The 17510-nt window shown below is 37.6% G+C and overlaps 1 protein-coding gene across 3 annotated transcripts in view; it reads left to right on the plus strand.

The window, feature by feature from the left end:
• Positions 1-17510, plus strand: part of LOC100891417 (ras-associating and dilute domain-containing protein) — a 71818-nt gene that overhangs the window by 22716 nt on the left and 31592 nt on the right. For 2 of the 3 annotated variants that reach the window (XM_030984349.1, XM_030984348.1), the window contains exons 2-4: positions 7002-8953; positions 11828-11865; positions 15171-15483. In XM_030984349.1, the coding sequence (XP_030840209.1) occupies positions 7100-8953; positions 11828-11865; positions 15171-15483 (2205 nt within the window). In that variant the 5' untranslated portion in view covers positions 7002-7099. Of the gene's footprint in view, positions 1-2468; positions 2708-7001; positions 8954-11827; positions 11866-15170; positions 15484-17510 lie in introns of those variants that run through there. The other variant, XM_030984350.1, reaches the window with a different exon arrangement.

Genomic DNA, 17510 nt, shown 5'->3' on the forward strand with positions numbered 1-17510 from the left:
ATCAACTAATCCGGACATTCCTCAAATTCATTTTCACATTCTGTTGAATAATATAGTCCGTTCAAGACCAAAAGGGCATTAATTCTATATAAAAGTGTATGATTTAACGCCCTTCTGGCTCCAAACTCCATGCCAACTGACGTCAAATGAATGAATTAAATCCAATAAGTTGAAGTGTGTTACATCTTCCCAAAGGACTTCAGAATTCTATAAAGAAATCAGATTAGATATTGAATCTAGGTAATCTTTAGATTTCTTCCCTGCATGGCCCTAGGCTAAGTTTCAGAAACATGCACAAAAATGTTGAAGGCACGATTGTTCACGTACCAGCCCAATTAAGGTAATATTTTTAACCTCGTTAATTTCCTCCCTAATTTGGGTAGCTTTCGAGGCCTAGAACTCCCTCAAGTTGTAAGTTTTATGATTCACATGAGGACAAATACAAATTTAGATTGAAACTTGGAAATATCATGCAATGACAGTGGCAGATCAATTTCTGTAACATATGCTTTTACACTATTTATAAATGTTTTTCTCATCCAGAAAAGAGATGATATTTTCATTTTCATATTTGAGACTTTAATAAAGCATTTTCAAAATCAGTGAGAGTTAAGAAGTCTTGGGAAAAAAAGTAAGTAGTCAATAGGGAAATTATTTATTAACAGTAATTGCTGATACATATGGTTCTTCTTTGAAATATAAATTTTTTAATCTTATAATCTCTTTGCTTCAATGTTGGTGAAATTCTTTCTTTCCTTTTCTCAATAATGTTTAAGTTGCTTCCATCCTTAAAGGGATCTGGTAACTTTGTCTCAGATTCTGAAACAAAATTCTGGATTTAGCTCATGATGCAATGATAATTATAAACCTTTAGGTCAGTCAGGAACCCCATGACTTTTACAAGCCGATCGCCTGTCTGATTATCAAGATATTTATGATTGGAATTACAAATTTTGAAAACCGTTCGCCTGACGGTTTTCATGACACTACAGTCTATTGGGGAAAACGAGTATGGTAAAACCGGTCACTCAAAGATTTTTACTTTTTTGAGGCACTTCTTGATCATTTTGAAGCGCAATTTTTTTAGGGCTTCAATATAACACCATATCACAGACACTGATAACATGTAGGGCTGTGTATCTCAGATTTAACATTGCTAAACGATCCCTTTAATCCTCATCAAATCGATAGGAAACGTGACTTTCATTTTAACCTTGGGTGGTTCCAGTACTTGTTTGATCATTCCAAGTTTCATGCTTGAGGCACTATTACTTCATCAGAAAGATCAGCTTTATCCTTTTATTTCATTTTGAAAGGACCTTCTAGAACACTCGTTAAGGGTGATTGCCAAACTGATTTAATCAGCTGATTAATCAGGGAGAAGAAATTGTACAACATGAAATCTCTAGAGAGTTTATAAGGGAGATTTACTTCCAAGGGAATGAGAATTACTTTGCATTTACATTTACCTATAGTGAATACCGGTATTAGAGAGTGATTACAGTTCAAAACTGCTGGCATTTGTCAGATATGCACAGTTCATTATCACATCAAACCTATGATCCCTGAGTGTATAGAGAATGGGTTTTAAAAAAAAAATACTTTTCACTCCAAAGTACACATTTCACTTTTTTGTTTCCACATTTCCTATGACAAAAAAAAAAAAACAATTATCTTCAACCTCTATTCTCTCTTTAAATAAGCTGGGATGTATTGTGTGTAGTGTTTTGTCTCTTTATCTTGTTGGAAAAGTGTAGATTATTTTTTATTCTTCCGTTATATTAGTTTTATCTTTATTGTGTTCATTTCTTCTTCAAGAAGGGACATTCTGTTGAATTTCTATGATAAAGAATAATGGAATAAAAGTTGATATTAGCCTATTTGTGTACTCCAAATTTGAGAGGTAGCTCAGGCTGAAATCTACACTTGGATCCAGCAGGTTTTATAAAGACTTTAAAAGCATCTTCTATGTATCAAGTGAAAATACCTTTGAGTTTGTCCAATCAAATTTTAATCTAACTGTCAAGGATAAGAGATTGAGCAAACACTCCCAAGATTCTAACTGTCTGTGATCACATGGTGAAGCAACCTAACAAGTTCTTACTAAAAACTTTAAGAGAGTAGAGCTAGGAAGCCGTTCACAATACGATCTTCTCTACCTCATTATCACCTCTTGCTTTTCTTTGACCCTGCATGTGTCTATCTCTAAGTCAGGGACTCTTCCATAATCCTACCAACTACCAATCAATTGTGCATCCATCCATCTCTCCTGGAGGCCCCGCTTTGTCCCCCTCAAGCTCACCCCCTCCCTTTTTCACCGTAATCCCATTATCATGCCGTGAGCTTAGCCCCCCTACTTACACGCACCCCATTTTATATGAGCATCGCGCCGATGAGGTGCGCTATACACCTGAGCGCATTCTCATTTCGGGGCACCTCGTCTCGCTCGCTGGCGGATGACCGCACACCGAAGTGCACAATCCGCCACACATCGCTCTTGTTTTTCTTGCGGCGCACACGGAGAAGGCGATCGTGATCCGTGTAGCAATTCATAATATTGATTGGAAGTACTTGTTTGTGCATGAGATTCAAGAAGGAAGGTGTTTTTTTGTTATTACCAATTTGCTTTGGAACTTACCCCATGGACATACTCTCTCCCCTTTGGAATATATCAGTGATTCACTTTCCAATTCGGATAACGCAGAGGGTAAGACTTTATCACTTCACAAACTCAAACGTATTTACCTTAATTTACCTTAGTCGTTCATCATTAGCATTTGACGTTGTCCGCTAATTGCGCTCACCTTGTGGTTGCCATTGATGAAGCCAACACTTAAGAAGGGGCCCATTGATTTTCGACGCGTCTATTTCTTCAACAGTTGTTAACGAGACTGCAAACACGTCTTGAGAAAATGCACAGGTGTGTCTGATAGTTCAAGGTTGTCTGCACAAACTTGAATGATGCAAAAATTGTGTATTTTAGTTGTTACGCTTCTGTTTTATTGAAACATACAAGACTAATTCAAGGTCCATTCAAATACAAGGTGCTGATGACTTTAAAAATATATTCTTAGTCATTATGAGCTTTCCTATTTGCCTTTTATATGTACTACATTACATGTATATAAGTTAACAACTGAATTATTCATTACCTTTCCAAGTTTATTTATTTATTTAAGTATGTGAAAATTTCATTTGTCACAATGTATGTTTCTTGAGTATGTGATATATTAAAGCATACATCTAAAATTATTCAACAAAGGCTCTAAATGAACCAGTCCACTTTTCATTCTTGAGTTAAAAAAAACAAACATCAAATTTACAAAGGGTATGAACAATTTAGTTGTTAACCTTATATAGATCTCTCTTGCATCCTTGCATAAATATATACCGGTATATGTTTGTGTATATCTGATGGTGCCGTGTCTCACAACATTATTTCATAAGACTTATACAGTTGTTATTTTGCTATTTGCCTTATCTTGTAGGAGGTAGAACTCATTTAGTAGTAACCGGTATATTTATTAAGAAAAATATCATATACAAACTTTTTACAAATAAATAGGATTGTAAGAGATGTGCTTTAGTGAGGATGATGTCACTGTAGGGGGTATTGCAAATGAACTGATATTTAGCAGTAGCTTATGTGATACAGTAGAATTATGAATAGTGCTTTGTGTATCAACCGTGGCACAAAAGTCCCTTTTATATTCCATATCTCTATCATTTGTACTTGAAACGTGTTAAGCTGAAAGCGAGGTAGTCATTCATGCAGTTTCGCTGACTGATTCGTAATGCGTCATTGATATCATTGTTTGAAAAGATAACATGGAAGGATGGTTGAAAAATATCAGATATGACTACTCTATTTTGTTAATCATGTTTGTGAGTTTCGGTTATTCATGTGGTGTACAAAAGTTTTATTCAAAAACATAAAGAATAATCCATGGCATTGTCATAGAGGAAAGAGGCTGATTATGTTTGAAGGAATCTCAATCACAATAAGTGTTCTATATTTATGAACTCAGTAGGAAAACTTATTATAACTCAAAGAATCATTGATATTTGTGGAAGTAGGAAAAACAATGATTGTTTGTGCGAATTACTTTTAAAAGCAATGTTTGAACCAGAATTTCCAATTGTTACAAGGAAATAAAATCATTAATTTCTTCACTGTGACTATATGAGCTTACAGATGTTTGCTAAAACATGATGAAATCTTGATACACTTATCTATTCAATAATTTACTGAATAATTTAAAATCTATATTTTATTGATCCTAATGAGACTTAAAATATATTAAATATTTTGTTGATGTTATCTTTGTAATTAATATCTCTTACATAAATATCTTGATACGCTTAATCTTTTCAAAAATTGACCAAAGAGTTTGTTGTCGCCATATATACCTAAAATCTATATTTTATTGATCCAAATTGGAGTGAAAATATTTAAAATATTTTGTTGATGTTATCTTTGTAATCAATATCTCTTAAATAAATATCATGATACACTTTTAATCAGAACAGCATGATGTATGATGACAAGCTCAATCAATACATTTTGATATCAAAGACTTTGTTTATGATGATGGTATATACAGACAGTCTAATGCAGAATTGATTAAGGTACATGTAAAGTCTATTATCAGAATTGTAAATGCAATATGTTTGCTATGATGTTTTGCAACACTGACCCCAAATTGACCCCCTTAGCTTTTTTCTTCAGGAGAAAAGAAAAAGAGAAAATGTTCTTTAAATCTTACAAACTTAAGCTTCATTTCAAATCAATGGCTTTTTGGTTCATTTTAAAATTTTGAAAATAACTTTCATTGAAATATTTAATCATTTGACATATTTAGGTCTAATCAGAATGAGGAAATGAGTAATAATGACAAAGGAAAAGAGGGGGGGGGGGTCTAAAGTAAACTTTGTGTGCAATGTAACCCAGAGCCAAGAAAATACATTTTGGAAACTTTTCAATATAGCTTAGTATAAGTAAACACTCCCAATCACTAAAAACTTAGTGTGCACCATATGGCCTGTGAGGTTGGAGAGACTCTCCCTGATAAGGCCAAGCAAAGTATTGGATACGTTTAATCATATAATTGTCACAACAAAAGAAAACTTTTTTTATTAATATCTAAAAAAATACTCATATTAACTGCATTTTTATTTCTTTGCTTAGGAAGATCTATGTCTATATCAGCATCAATAAAAAACTATATATGACACACATTTATCAGTATGTCAATATCATCACACTAGTATAAAACTTATAATGATTATAAACTGACAGTTTGTTTGTATATTAGGTCTCCCCAATATGTTTCCTTAAGAGTAATAGTAAGGGTAATCAGTGCATCCAAAGTACAACCACTTTGTCAATCTGGGGTATTGCTAAATCTTTAGTCAGAAGGGAACCGCTTAAAATCGATGATTAACTCCCCCAAATAACACCCAAAAAAGAAGGAAACTGGAACACTTCAATCGCCAAGAGAACCATATGAACCAGGGCGACACAGTTCTTCTAAAGCCCTCAATATTGTACTTCATTGTCAACTTGTCAAACTAGAGACTCATCAATTTGAAATTGAGCTCTCATCTGGGGGGTGTTTCACAAAGCCTTTTTTCAATGACAAATGACAAAAACCAGTGACAACTCTGCTGACAACCAATCAGAAGCAATGATTTCACTAGCTTGTATCAGAAACTGTCATTTGTCACTGATGACAAGTTTTGTGAAACACTCTCCAGGTGTCTCTTGACAAGGGTCTGTGCGCACCTGTCATACCCTCTGTCAGAGCCAGAAGGCCATCAATTAGTATTACTACTAACCCTCTCTTGGCTCTCAGTAAATGATATCGTCTGTTTGGAGCCAGAAGGGCATTAACCAGTTGGCTACCGAGCTCTCTTATTCCTGTATGCTCAATACAGGGACCAACCAGTTCCCATACTCAATGGGATACCTCTAGGAAATGATATGAGTTGATGGTCTCCTGGCTCCAAACAGATGATATTCTGCGAGTATTCTTCCCTTGTCTTTAATTACTCATCATAATTATGTCCTGCAGAAAGCAATACTTGACAAAATCCCAATAATTTAGTGTATTCAATTCCAGTGCTCACATCCCTCTACTTGGCTCACAACATATACACCTGTTTTGTTTTGTTGTGCGAACACAGTCTTCAGGCGTTGTTGTGGTCACGTGACCTCGTTTCACCCACTGACTAATTATCAACAAATGTTTGCATGCCACTTGGAGTTTGGTTCGTCCTCTTTAGAGTGCCAAAGTACCATGAGGTGTCATTAAAAAACAAAGGGGGAAGGGTTGTTCTTCGGTTGTGAGAGTAAATTGATATGTTTTGTGTTCTTTCGATGATGACTCTGGTTTCGAGTGGACAGTACACTACTTTATGTTTTGATGGGTGCTGATTGCTTAATTGTTTGTGAAACCTGTATGTTTAAAAGGAGGCAGAATGGCGAGTACTCCAGATGAAGATGAAGATGATTTGGGAGACAATCTTAAGAAGGCAGGAGGAGATGAACATGATATCATTCATGTAAATGGGAGTGGGAATAGAAAAAGTAAATTTGATGATAGTGTGTGCCAAATGAGAATTCATGTTAGCTATTTGGAGATTTATTTCCTAGACACTCATGGATATAGTTCAATGCTTGCCTGGGACTCTATTTAATTACCGTACTGCTATATGTTTTTGGATGCCTGTGTGAGGTCTGCTGTATTTGAACACATCAGTTCCATAGTCTGTATCTATGTATTTGGCGCTATATAAAAGCGGAATATTATTATTATTCATCTAACTCCTGCCCAAAAGATCTCATTGCAAGCAATGGTTCCGAACTTAGATATTTTGTGCACGATGATATTTTCAACATTGTACAAATTCATCAATAGTCATGAAGAGATGTGAGGAACAATGTAATTGTTTGTGTTTCTTTGGAAGTAATCATTATTCATTTCGTCTTGTTCTTTCAGATGAAATTCTTCTGTCCGAGGAGGAATGTCCGCTGGACATAGCTGTAGAAAGCAAACGCAAAGTCCGGTTTGTTCTTAAAGTTCCCCAGGATCAGGACATGGCGAATCAAAATGGGGCCCTACCAGGCCTTACAGACTCCGCCCGGCACAAGATGCTCAGCAAATTCTTTGGAGTTAACACCAGCGAATTGACTCTACCTTTCTCCCAGTCTTTACCCTCTACACACGATCACCTGTCCAACGGTTTCGACTCCCCACGCTCGGACACCCATTCCAACAGCGATGCCATCAGTCTCAGCAGCAGTAACAGCAGCAGTAGCAGCTTTTCAAATACCCAGCGAAAAACCAGAGGACAAAAACCTGTACTTGGTTCAAATGGGGTGACAGGATTATTACTTAAACCGCAGACTCCTCGCTTCAAGCGGAAGGCACCGGGCCCTGGACATGAGCACAGGAATATACGCCCACCTAACAGGACGCAGAAAAAGAGACACAGGCCAAAGTCACTGACCTTGATGCTTGAAAGGAGTCTGAGCTTGAAACGGAGGCAAAATGGAAGTGGTAGGAGTCAGAATGGTAAGGAACTCTCAACAGAGGAATCAGCTCCTGGAGTCCTCAAGGTGTTCGGAGACTCCATTTGTCCTGGATCAAATTATAAGAGTATACTTGCTTCTGCCAGTTCATCGGCTGTTGAGTTGGTGAAGGAAATTTTGACCAGGTATTCTCTACCCCGAAGTGCACATAGGGAGTATGTTCTATGTGATGTCATTGGAAAGTTTATAAGTAGGAAGCAAAATGGACTAAAGAAGACAGAAAAGGAGGATTCTCAAGACACATGGATTGAGGAATGTGTAAGACCACTTGCAGACAATGAGAAACCACTGCTGCTGCAGTCTTTCTGGAAGCCTGATGATGGTCTGGTGAGGCGATTTGAGATCAGGAGGCGACTGGATCTCCCACCAGAGGAGATAGACAGCATCACGTCGGGTATCAACAAGAATGCCAGGAGGCTTCAGATGTCCCGGTCACATGCGGTTCCCAATGAGACCTGCCTGGACAGATTGGACAATGGCGAAAACGGTGTGGATATGGAGAACGGGTTCTTCAATGGAGACCTTGCATCCCATTCCAGCCCAAGATCAAGCATCATCCGCTCTCAGGACCAGAACCTGAGCATGGAACGTGAGGAAACGGAGAGCAGCGATGAGCCACTCGCTTGCAACATCAGAATGCCTTCGGAACTGCCATATTTCTTGACCCTCCATGGGTATGACAACCAGGATCTGTTGATGCACATGCTCACCAAGGAGGTGATGCTTGTTGGCAATAGACACATTGAACCTGAGGAGGACGATAGCGACGAACTGTATACAGAAGGCGTTGACATCTCTTTGGAGGCCCCCGATATCTTGCCACAGCACTGTTGGGTCTTCCGCCAACAGAGACATCTGGAGGGCCAGGAAGACTCGAGAGAGGAGGAGAGTGAATTCGTTGTAAGGCTAGAGACCCTTCCCGATGCGCATGTCATCATCAATGGCGTTCCTGTTACGGGAAGCGCCACTCTCAACCCGGGAGACTTTGTGTGCTTCGGCCACCACTACGCATTCATGTACAAGGACCCTGCGGCCTGCACGTCTCCGGCCATGTTCCCCTGGAGCATCCCGGCCACCATGACCCAGAGGCGCTGGGTCGCCCCCAACCAGTATCTTGCCCAGAAAGCCAAGGACTACGCCAACGACAAGCAGAGGATTAAGGTCTTGTACAGACCTCACGATGAGGACCAGATCATCGGATGGATCGGACAACACCTGGAGAAGGCGGACACCAAATGTCCTCTTGGGATCTCCTACCTTCTAGCTTCAATGGTGGAATACTCCGCCTACCACTTCCACCAGACCAACGCAAAATCACTCATCATCAAAACATCAACTCTCATCCAAGGCATCGCATGGGTAAGAATAATTTTGATAATTTGATCATATCACTCACTATCTTAGTCCCTTTTCATTAAACCCATTTTCAAAGAACATTTTTTAAACCCCCAAATTATGGTTTAGTTCTTACATTTTGAAATTTACATCAATTATTTGTGGATGCACACTAGAATAAGAAAGTTATATTATCAAAATGACCTATCCAATTAGCAAGTATAAGTTTTGTATGTGTCATGATTGGCAGATTGTTTATCGGTTAAGATGTGCTTTTCTTGATAAAAATCACACAATTATTCCACTTCAAACTTTTGACAGGTTATGTTAAATGTGTACACATGTACAAGGCGTGAAGAAAATACATCAGACTCAGGGGGGGGGGGGGGGGGGGGACGATGGAAAATTTGAATTCTATTTTGTTTAAAGAGAACCAATGAATTTTTCACAGACTGCATATATGCAGGTGTGAAGTAGTACGTGAAGCACAAATTAATGATTGGAAAAATCAATACGATAGCAAAGCATAACAAACAAAGGTAATGCAAGGTTATACTTGTAATACAATAGTACGGTTCTTTATTCACGCTACTCCAACTTGCATTCCTTCGTTCTGAAATAATTCTTTTAAAAGCTTGTTTTGAATTAAAAGACAGATAAAAACACATGTTAAGTCAAAGGAGAAGAATTTAAGTCAAAGGAAAAGAATGTTACCTCACATACCTTCCTGAAAAGCTATTGCTCTCATTTAAAGTCGAACAATAAAACTAGGTGGTGTAAATCAATAAATCGCTCTAGTACATGAGACTTAATTCTAAGAACTGTCACAACCTAAGGGTGTGAATTCCCTATCACATCTACTATTATGTCAATTGCTGAGAGCTAGTAGGGTGTTACCTCCATGTATTAAATAGGAGATAATGCCTTTATGGCTTTCAACATATGATGTTATATGTGTAGTTCTTAAGGCCACTGAACAATTCACTTTCAGATTATAAGTATGTTTTAAGGTTAGAGAACAGGGATCATATAAAAAAAAACACCTTACTAAGCCTAGTTTTCAACTACCCGTATGTACTACACAGCTAGCTTAATAAGGTTTTATCGATAGCAGCCCAAGGGGGTGTTTTGTAAAGATCCTAAGTTGAACTTATCTCTAAGTTGGACTAAACAATTATGGAAAGCCGTTAGCATCTTTGGGAATATTTTGGAAAAGTTATTTTCAAAGGCATAAAATGTTGATTCAAATCATTCATATTTTCTTTTATCTAGGAGATTTCATGTTCTTGATGTGGAATTTATGAAAAGTCTAAAAACTTAAATTTTTGGTTTTTAATATACCGGTATTCTATTTTAAGGCTATAAATGGCTCTTCATAATGTTTAAATCCAACTAAGAGTTAAGTTCGACCTAGGATCTTTGTGAAACACCCGCTAGGTCTAATAGGCTCTGAGTTAAAGTTATCTTGTGTAGTTGCACATCTGGCTACCAACTTACACAGCAGGTGGTTGGAAGGCTTAGAATACCTTGTCCTTTTGATATTTTTTAATTTAATTCTTCAAATTGGACCTCAATCAAATTTATATTTCATCCTAGGGTATTTTTTTTTCAAAAAAAATAATACTTAAAGTCTGATCATAAGGAGTGCAGTGCAATGAAAAAAACACCTAATCGATTTGTCCATTACACATGACAAGATACAATTATGATGAAGTAAAATGTAAATTTATGTCATTAGGATTGATTGAATTTATACAGGGCTGAAGTCATTAAACAGATAGTAATACAAGGTCAATAAAGCCAGTGTGCTCCAATTATCAGCTTGTACCATTGAAAAGTTTATATACACAGGAACATTATTGATTGAAAGTTGTTTTTTTCCAGAAAACTTTTGTAAATCTCAATCTTCATATGCCTCGAATGTATTGGCTAGGACTTTTAGTGCCCCATAAAATTCATAGTCTGAGATCTATATTATGTTATAGCTAGTATTTAGAGTCTGTAATTATCTATTACAATGCTCAACATGATGTGTAATGCAATTTATTAATCCAATTGAATGATTTTGTCATGTCTGTCGTTAGCATTCCTCTTCAAGATACTTGTAATGTGATATTGATTTTCTTTCTCGTTGCTGTTTTAATCCCGTTTCAATCCGATTTTAAGAAAAGACAGGTTATTTGGGTCACTGGTTCTTGACCTGTTTGTGCACCTTTTTTCTTCTCCCCTGTGGTCTTAAGCCCTAAAGACAAATCAATTTTTGGCCATGTAGATCTGTTAAAGCATAAAGCCTTCGGTTAATCACCTGTAACCTTTTTTAGTGAAGATAATCATGCTTCGTCCTATTCATGGATGTTTTTCTCACAAACATATTCTCTATGATGGGGAATAATAGTTAAGTTTCCCACTTTCCAACATTTTAAAGAAGACTTTCACAGGACCCCATGGAAGAACAGTGGCATTATGTAAATGCCACTGAAAAGGCTATCTGCCATATTTATATTTATGATTTACCATGTATATTGTAACTTTTTAAAATTATTGTTATGGAAATAAACAAACAAACAAACAATCAAACTCAAACTTTAGCTTTCTAACCAAAGATGACTTATATTTTTATTGGTTATATTGAAATAGTTGAGGAAATTGATTGCAATGCCATAATTAAGGAATGAATATTATAATAAGACTTATAATGATATGAATAATATATGATCAGCATCTCAATCTCACTTGAACTTATGAAAAGAAACAAATATGATAATGATAATGGTATCATACTTATGGCTTCACTTTCATTGGCTATATATGGGCCTAAATGACATTTCCAGTTACCGGTAGTTTATATTCATTTTTAAAGACACTTATCATCATTTTCTTCATTTTTATTCCCTACAGGATACAACTAAAAGTCTTGCCAATCGCCCAACCGAAAAGTAAGTATCGACCTATGGATTCATGTGTTCTTAATGTTACGTTGAGGTATAACCATAGTTTAGGCGATTTCGCCTGGGAGCCAAGCTATTACTAACCCAATTCAAGCAAAGGTTGTTCAAAGTGCTAGCTTAAGTGACAGATTCGCCTGCCCTAAGTTTGGCCCTGCGCTTGTTGATGTCATTTTATTTGCAGAACTGTCAATTCATGTCCTACGAAATGTGAAAATGATCGATGCTAATAGAACAGGAACCGGTTTGTAGGTGGAATATTACTCTGGTGAAAACTGCGATAAAATATAAACTGTCCACTCATGTTCATCGTAAAAAATGATCCCAAAGTCAGTTATGCACTGAAATCATTGGTATTTACTGAAATCTGATTTACTCTTTGCACTGAAAATTCAATAAGTAAGATTTAGGGCACCAAATTGTGAAATTTTCAAGGATTTTTAAACTATTTTGTATAAGTGACATGGCATTTTTTTTTTCTTCAGAACTTCAAGTATCTTTCAGAGCTTCTTCCTCTGTCTTACCTTGGAAAATATGGTCATTTTGAGCCATGAGAAAGCAAGATCAGGGATTCATAGATGATGAAAGGGTTCTCTCAAAACTGTGTCAATTTTAGGGTCATGGTGTAACTTAGTGCTCTTGCCATTTTGCAGGCTTTTGATTGAAGGAAAGTAAAAAAGCAAAATTCATGTTCGCTTCTTTCTTGTTAACATTTGATTCAAGTAGGGAACATTGTGGAATTAACAAATATTTCTAATTTCAGGGGAGGATCGAGGAGTATAAAAAAGGGGTGGGGCAGAAATGTGTAACAAAAAAGGTTAAAGATACACAATTCATGGGAAGTGTTGTGTATTTATCTACTACCGGTATTTTTCTTTTTAACAGGGGAAAGGGAGTGAGGTCTTGGAGCTTATGTGTTATAATTCATCATTGTTATATCTTTATGATAACACTAGATGATCATAATAGTTCAATTATTCATGGAAAATGAACTTGATATTTGGACATGCTGATTTTTCCTTTCAATAAATTAATTTCAAATTAAAGTTTGCTGTAATATAAAAGTACCGGTACTCTAAATATCATTTTGTGCAGGCCTTTAATAGCAAGTACAACACGTACCACCCTATCCCCTGCTTTAGGCTGGATTGTAAAGTTGTTCTTGCTTCAAATCCCCCTCCCAGAACCTAAATACCAGACTTCCCTTCCTCCAAGCTACTGTCAGATCCTGGTAAAAAGGAGAAAAAAAATCAGCTGAGGGAACTATGAGTGTTTGATGTATGACTCCATACTTTTCAGGAAAAGAGAGGAGCAATTAATTATCTTTGCAGGACATACCAACTTCCTCAAAAAATCTCTTTTTAAGCTCTCTTTTCCATTAGTTTAGAGGGGGTGGCAAAATAGATCTTATATGAATCGGTAAGATGAATACAAATATGTACAAAACTCATGGCAGATCTTTTAATTTTAAACATTCCTGCACTGCAGTTAGTTCTGGTATGGTTTATGTATACTATATGAACAAATAATATGGACTGAAAAGATAATTAACCATCATCCCCATTTAACAGTTCATATTTCTTAAAAGGCAACCTAAAATTTGCAAAATCTGGCAACACAGTTGCTTTCCAGGCTTTATTTTGTAATAGGGCTTAGTTATAAAGTCAGGGTCAGAGTTGTAATTGGGTTTTAGGTTAAGTTTAAGTGCTAAATGGGTACCCGGTAGGATGCGAAAGCTAATGTGCTTAGATTAGCAAGTGTGCGCAAATGACGCCTGGCTGGAATGCTCCCCAGGGAGTGGAGAATGTGCATACATTGTGTGCAGGTGAGCCTGAATCCGATGACCGGGGTAATAATATGATTGCAGGGCCCTCAGGGAGTACAGTATTAATACTGATGAGGCTACCCTGGGTAAACAAGACATATTATTATTATTATTAGTATATGGTTGGGGTTAGTTAGGGTTATGGTTAGGGTCAAAGTTGTTTAAGTTAAGAACTTGTTTAGTGTACGATATTGAGGAGCACATGTAGTACAGCTGGTTTAACACATAAACTTCTGAGATAGCTTATAAGCTCTCGATCATCCCTTAACCCATTGCCTACTAAACCTATTGTAATAACAATATTTAGTTGTCGATTGGTTAACAATTCGTATTTGTCAACAATAAACAACAACCCTATTGTCATCAACGGCTGACAACATCACTACCCAAACTGATGTTTTATCACCCCTTCCTCCAGACAGAGATGTAACTCTGCACCCCGGCAGAAAGATCTTATTTATTGATTCCTGCTCATCCTTCCTTAGGATTTAACATTTCCTCATCCCGTCAAATACCCCCATGGGGGGACCGAGCTAGACAGGGGGAGAGATGGGACCATTGCCAATACCCCCTAGAGAGGGCATTAGTACCCATCCTCCATCCCTCCCTCCCAACAATCGAGGATGTTTTTCGTCTGGATCAAATGTCACAGATGTCTTTGTGTTGGGAGCATCTTCTTTGTTTTACCTTAAGGGAATGATATCGGAAATGAAAGATGACGAAATGGGGTGAAAACGATGAGTTAGGAGTCACATTTTTGTTGTTCGGAATGAAAGTAATATAAGGGTTGTGATGAATTTGAACTAGGTTTCAGCTAGGCCAATACATTTTTCCACTAAATTGCTGATCAGGCATAAATCAAGTCAAATATTGATTGATTGTTATATAAAATTTATTTCAAAGGATTAAAATATTGAATAATAGACAATCACAACTTGACTATACAACTTTGAATTTGGCTGCTCAGAGCCAGTAGGATGTTAACTCTGTGTTTTAAAAGCATATGAGTTAATGCCCTTCTGGCTCCAGAAATATACATGTAGTTAAACATGTTTCTTTATTGATATTATCCTTACAAAAAGGTTGTGTAGAGGAGTTTGTCCTTTGAATGTAGTGTAATGGTCTCAAGCTTTTTTGAGCATCTATGAGTCAGTTGTCCAACTCTAAATGATCATGTATGTTTTATAGCAAAGTTAGTGGCATTTGTTGTGTCTAGATCATGTCTGAAATGTGTCTTTAATGTTTAATAACTTCCCATTCTAATAGTCCATTTCCAGATGTAGCAATAATTGGTCATTATCACTGTAATCATAGTCTTCCTGCTGAATTAGAATACAGGGACTGCCCTTCCCTAGTTCACTTTTGACATTGTCTTCTGTGTAATTAAAGGAGTTCTAAGCTTCTTTGAACTTAATCATCTAAAAAGTTAAAATCCAAATAGTTTCGATCTGGAATGTTCCTTCCTTGACAGGCCTGAGGATGTTCATGCTACCATGGCAACGCTCCTCCCCGATCTCCGTCTCCTGCTCATCTGCATGGCCAACGCCCTGGAGCTCCTCAACTTCTACCAGAACCACCTCCACAACTACCTGGCCTCCCAGACCCACCACAAGGAGGGAATCAGCTCCACCCCTTCGACATCGTCATCGTCGTCATCTTCGTCGTCATCGTCGGAGCAGGTGAAGTCTCCCAGGGAGGTGGAGGAGGGTGAGCAAGAGGTCTTGTCCATCTTGGAGGAGGTGATGATGTATACCTTCCAGCAGTGTGTCTACTATCTCACTAAGGTAAGAATGGATAGTGGTATGTGGAGGGGTGGAGGACGGGTGGGGTAGGAGGGTAGGAAAGGTGGACATAGGGGAGATTGAGGATGATGGAGGTTGGGGCATGTAAGGAAGGGGTAAGGGAGGTGTAGAGGGTGTCGGAGAAACAAGGGGTGGGAAAATGTAGGGCGGGTTGGGGATATGTTGGGAGGGCTTGGGAATGGAGTGGAGGGAATGGAGGGAGGAAGGGGGTAGAGATTGGAGGCGAAGGGTAGGGGTACGGGTGTGGAGAGGAGAGGAGGAATAGCGGGTGTGGGAGGAAAGGGTAGGGAGTGGAGGGAAGGATAGGGTTAGGGAGAGTATAGGGAGCGGAGGGGATGGGTCGGAAGTGAAGAGGAATGGAGAAGATGGGTAGGGAGTTGAAGGGAGTGGCACATATATTTATGTTGAAACCTGTAGGATGCAGGAGATGACATACAGTCCCTGTAGTACAACGACCTCAGTTCATGAACAATATTAGCAATGCGTAAGAGTTACCGGTACTATAATCCCAATCCCATTCACTCTCTAAATGCTGACCTACATGTCATAAAGGAATCCTTCAGTGACTAATGATGATCTATTGATCATGACTTTCTTCAACACCATTTGTTTTAATAACAATCTAAGAGATAAAGTCTTTCCTGAATAGATTGCTCCTATTCTGTCTTGTTTCATGAGAAAGAAATGTGATATCTGAATTCCCTTTGCCTGACTCATCAATGAGCCATCGATACCAAACCTACTAACATCACATGACATTCTCTTCAAGTTCAGGAAATTATCTTCAGGTGTGATTTGTTTGTTGATACAACAATCCAAAGGGGTGATTCTTTGCAATGAGAGGTGTCAGTGTCGAGCCTCGTTTTAAAACTCTTTAATCTACATTCCTATTTAAAACATATCAAGTTAAACCAAAGGTGCATTGGATCATGGAGCACCATCTGTCAGTGTCTACTCCATACAAAGTGCTGCAATTCTATAACGACATGAGTAATTGAATTATAATGTAATTACTCATGAAATGAGTATGAGGGATCAATTTCATAATGACATAATTTTTAAAAAATTTGTTCCTTTAGTTACAGAAAGGAGAGGTTGACTTACAGCAGGACTGCACTTCTTGTAGCTACTTGCGCCCTCTATATATTAAACAATGCTGAAGCGGTACCCGTTAGTCCCCCATGATCCCCTTTTTCTTATGTTAATTGAGAACTGATTTGATGAGGTAACCACCTGTCAGTGACCACTCATGGAGGTCTAATAACTCCTGGCCAAACTAGTGCAGATAGGCTTTAAGGTGCTTCATATATCAGTGTACATTAGTCACACCAGCAAGACTGACACCATACTGGCAACTGACCAAACAAAACATTATGTTTACCCCAAATGGCCAATAATTGATCAGTTTAGGGTCTGTTTAGAGTCATTTTGGTGGTGTAAATGAGGTATAACTTTACCCACTCACTTGGGGCTTAAATCTGGATCATTGTTGGAATGATTTTACAAAGCGAGCCTCTATTTTTGTGAAATTTAATTTCCAATTAGCTGGTAGAGCATCACCTCTGGAATAAAAGTAGGTGAACCAAGTAGCTCATGAGTCATTCCCAGGGTCGAATGTCATAATGAGTGTTGTCATGTCATCGTTGTCAAAAGTACAATGATCTTATCATCCTTGGATGATGCCTCTGCATTAGGGACTATCAAATTGGCAACACTTTTGAAACATGAACCGGAGAAACTTACGTGTACAAATGAAAGATGAAATGAATTCAGAGTTCATTAACCATTTTTAAATGTTTGAAATTGTTCTAATCTTTACCGAGCTTGTCTGACATAGAAGCAGCTGATGAAATCTGGGATTAATTTCATTCTATCAAATTGCAAAGCTTTTAAAGCATGATGATAACTAGATAATAGAAGTTTGAATTAATTTGAGGGTTTTTTAAAACAATATTTTGAATGTTAGCATTTTTGAGAAGCAGAGGAACGTGTTTGAGGTTTAAAGCGTT

The sequence above is a fragment of the Strongylocentrotus purpuratus genome, unplaced genomic scaffold (genome assembly GCF_000002235.5).
Source record: "Strongylocentrotus purpuratus isolate Spur 01 unplaced genomic scaffold, Spur_5.0 spur5_scaffold_14, whole genome shotgun sequence".
NCBI lineage: Eukaryota > Metazoa > Echinodermata > Echinoidea > Camarodonta > Strongylocentrotidae > Strongylocentrotus > Strongylocentrotus purpuratus.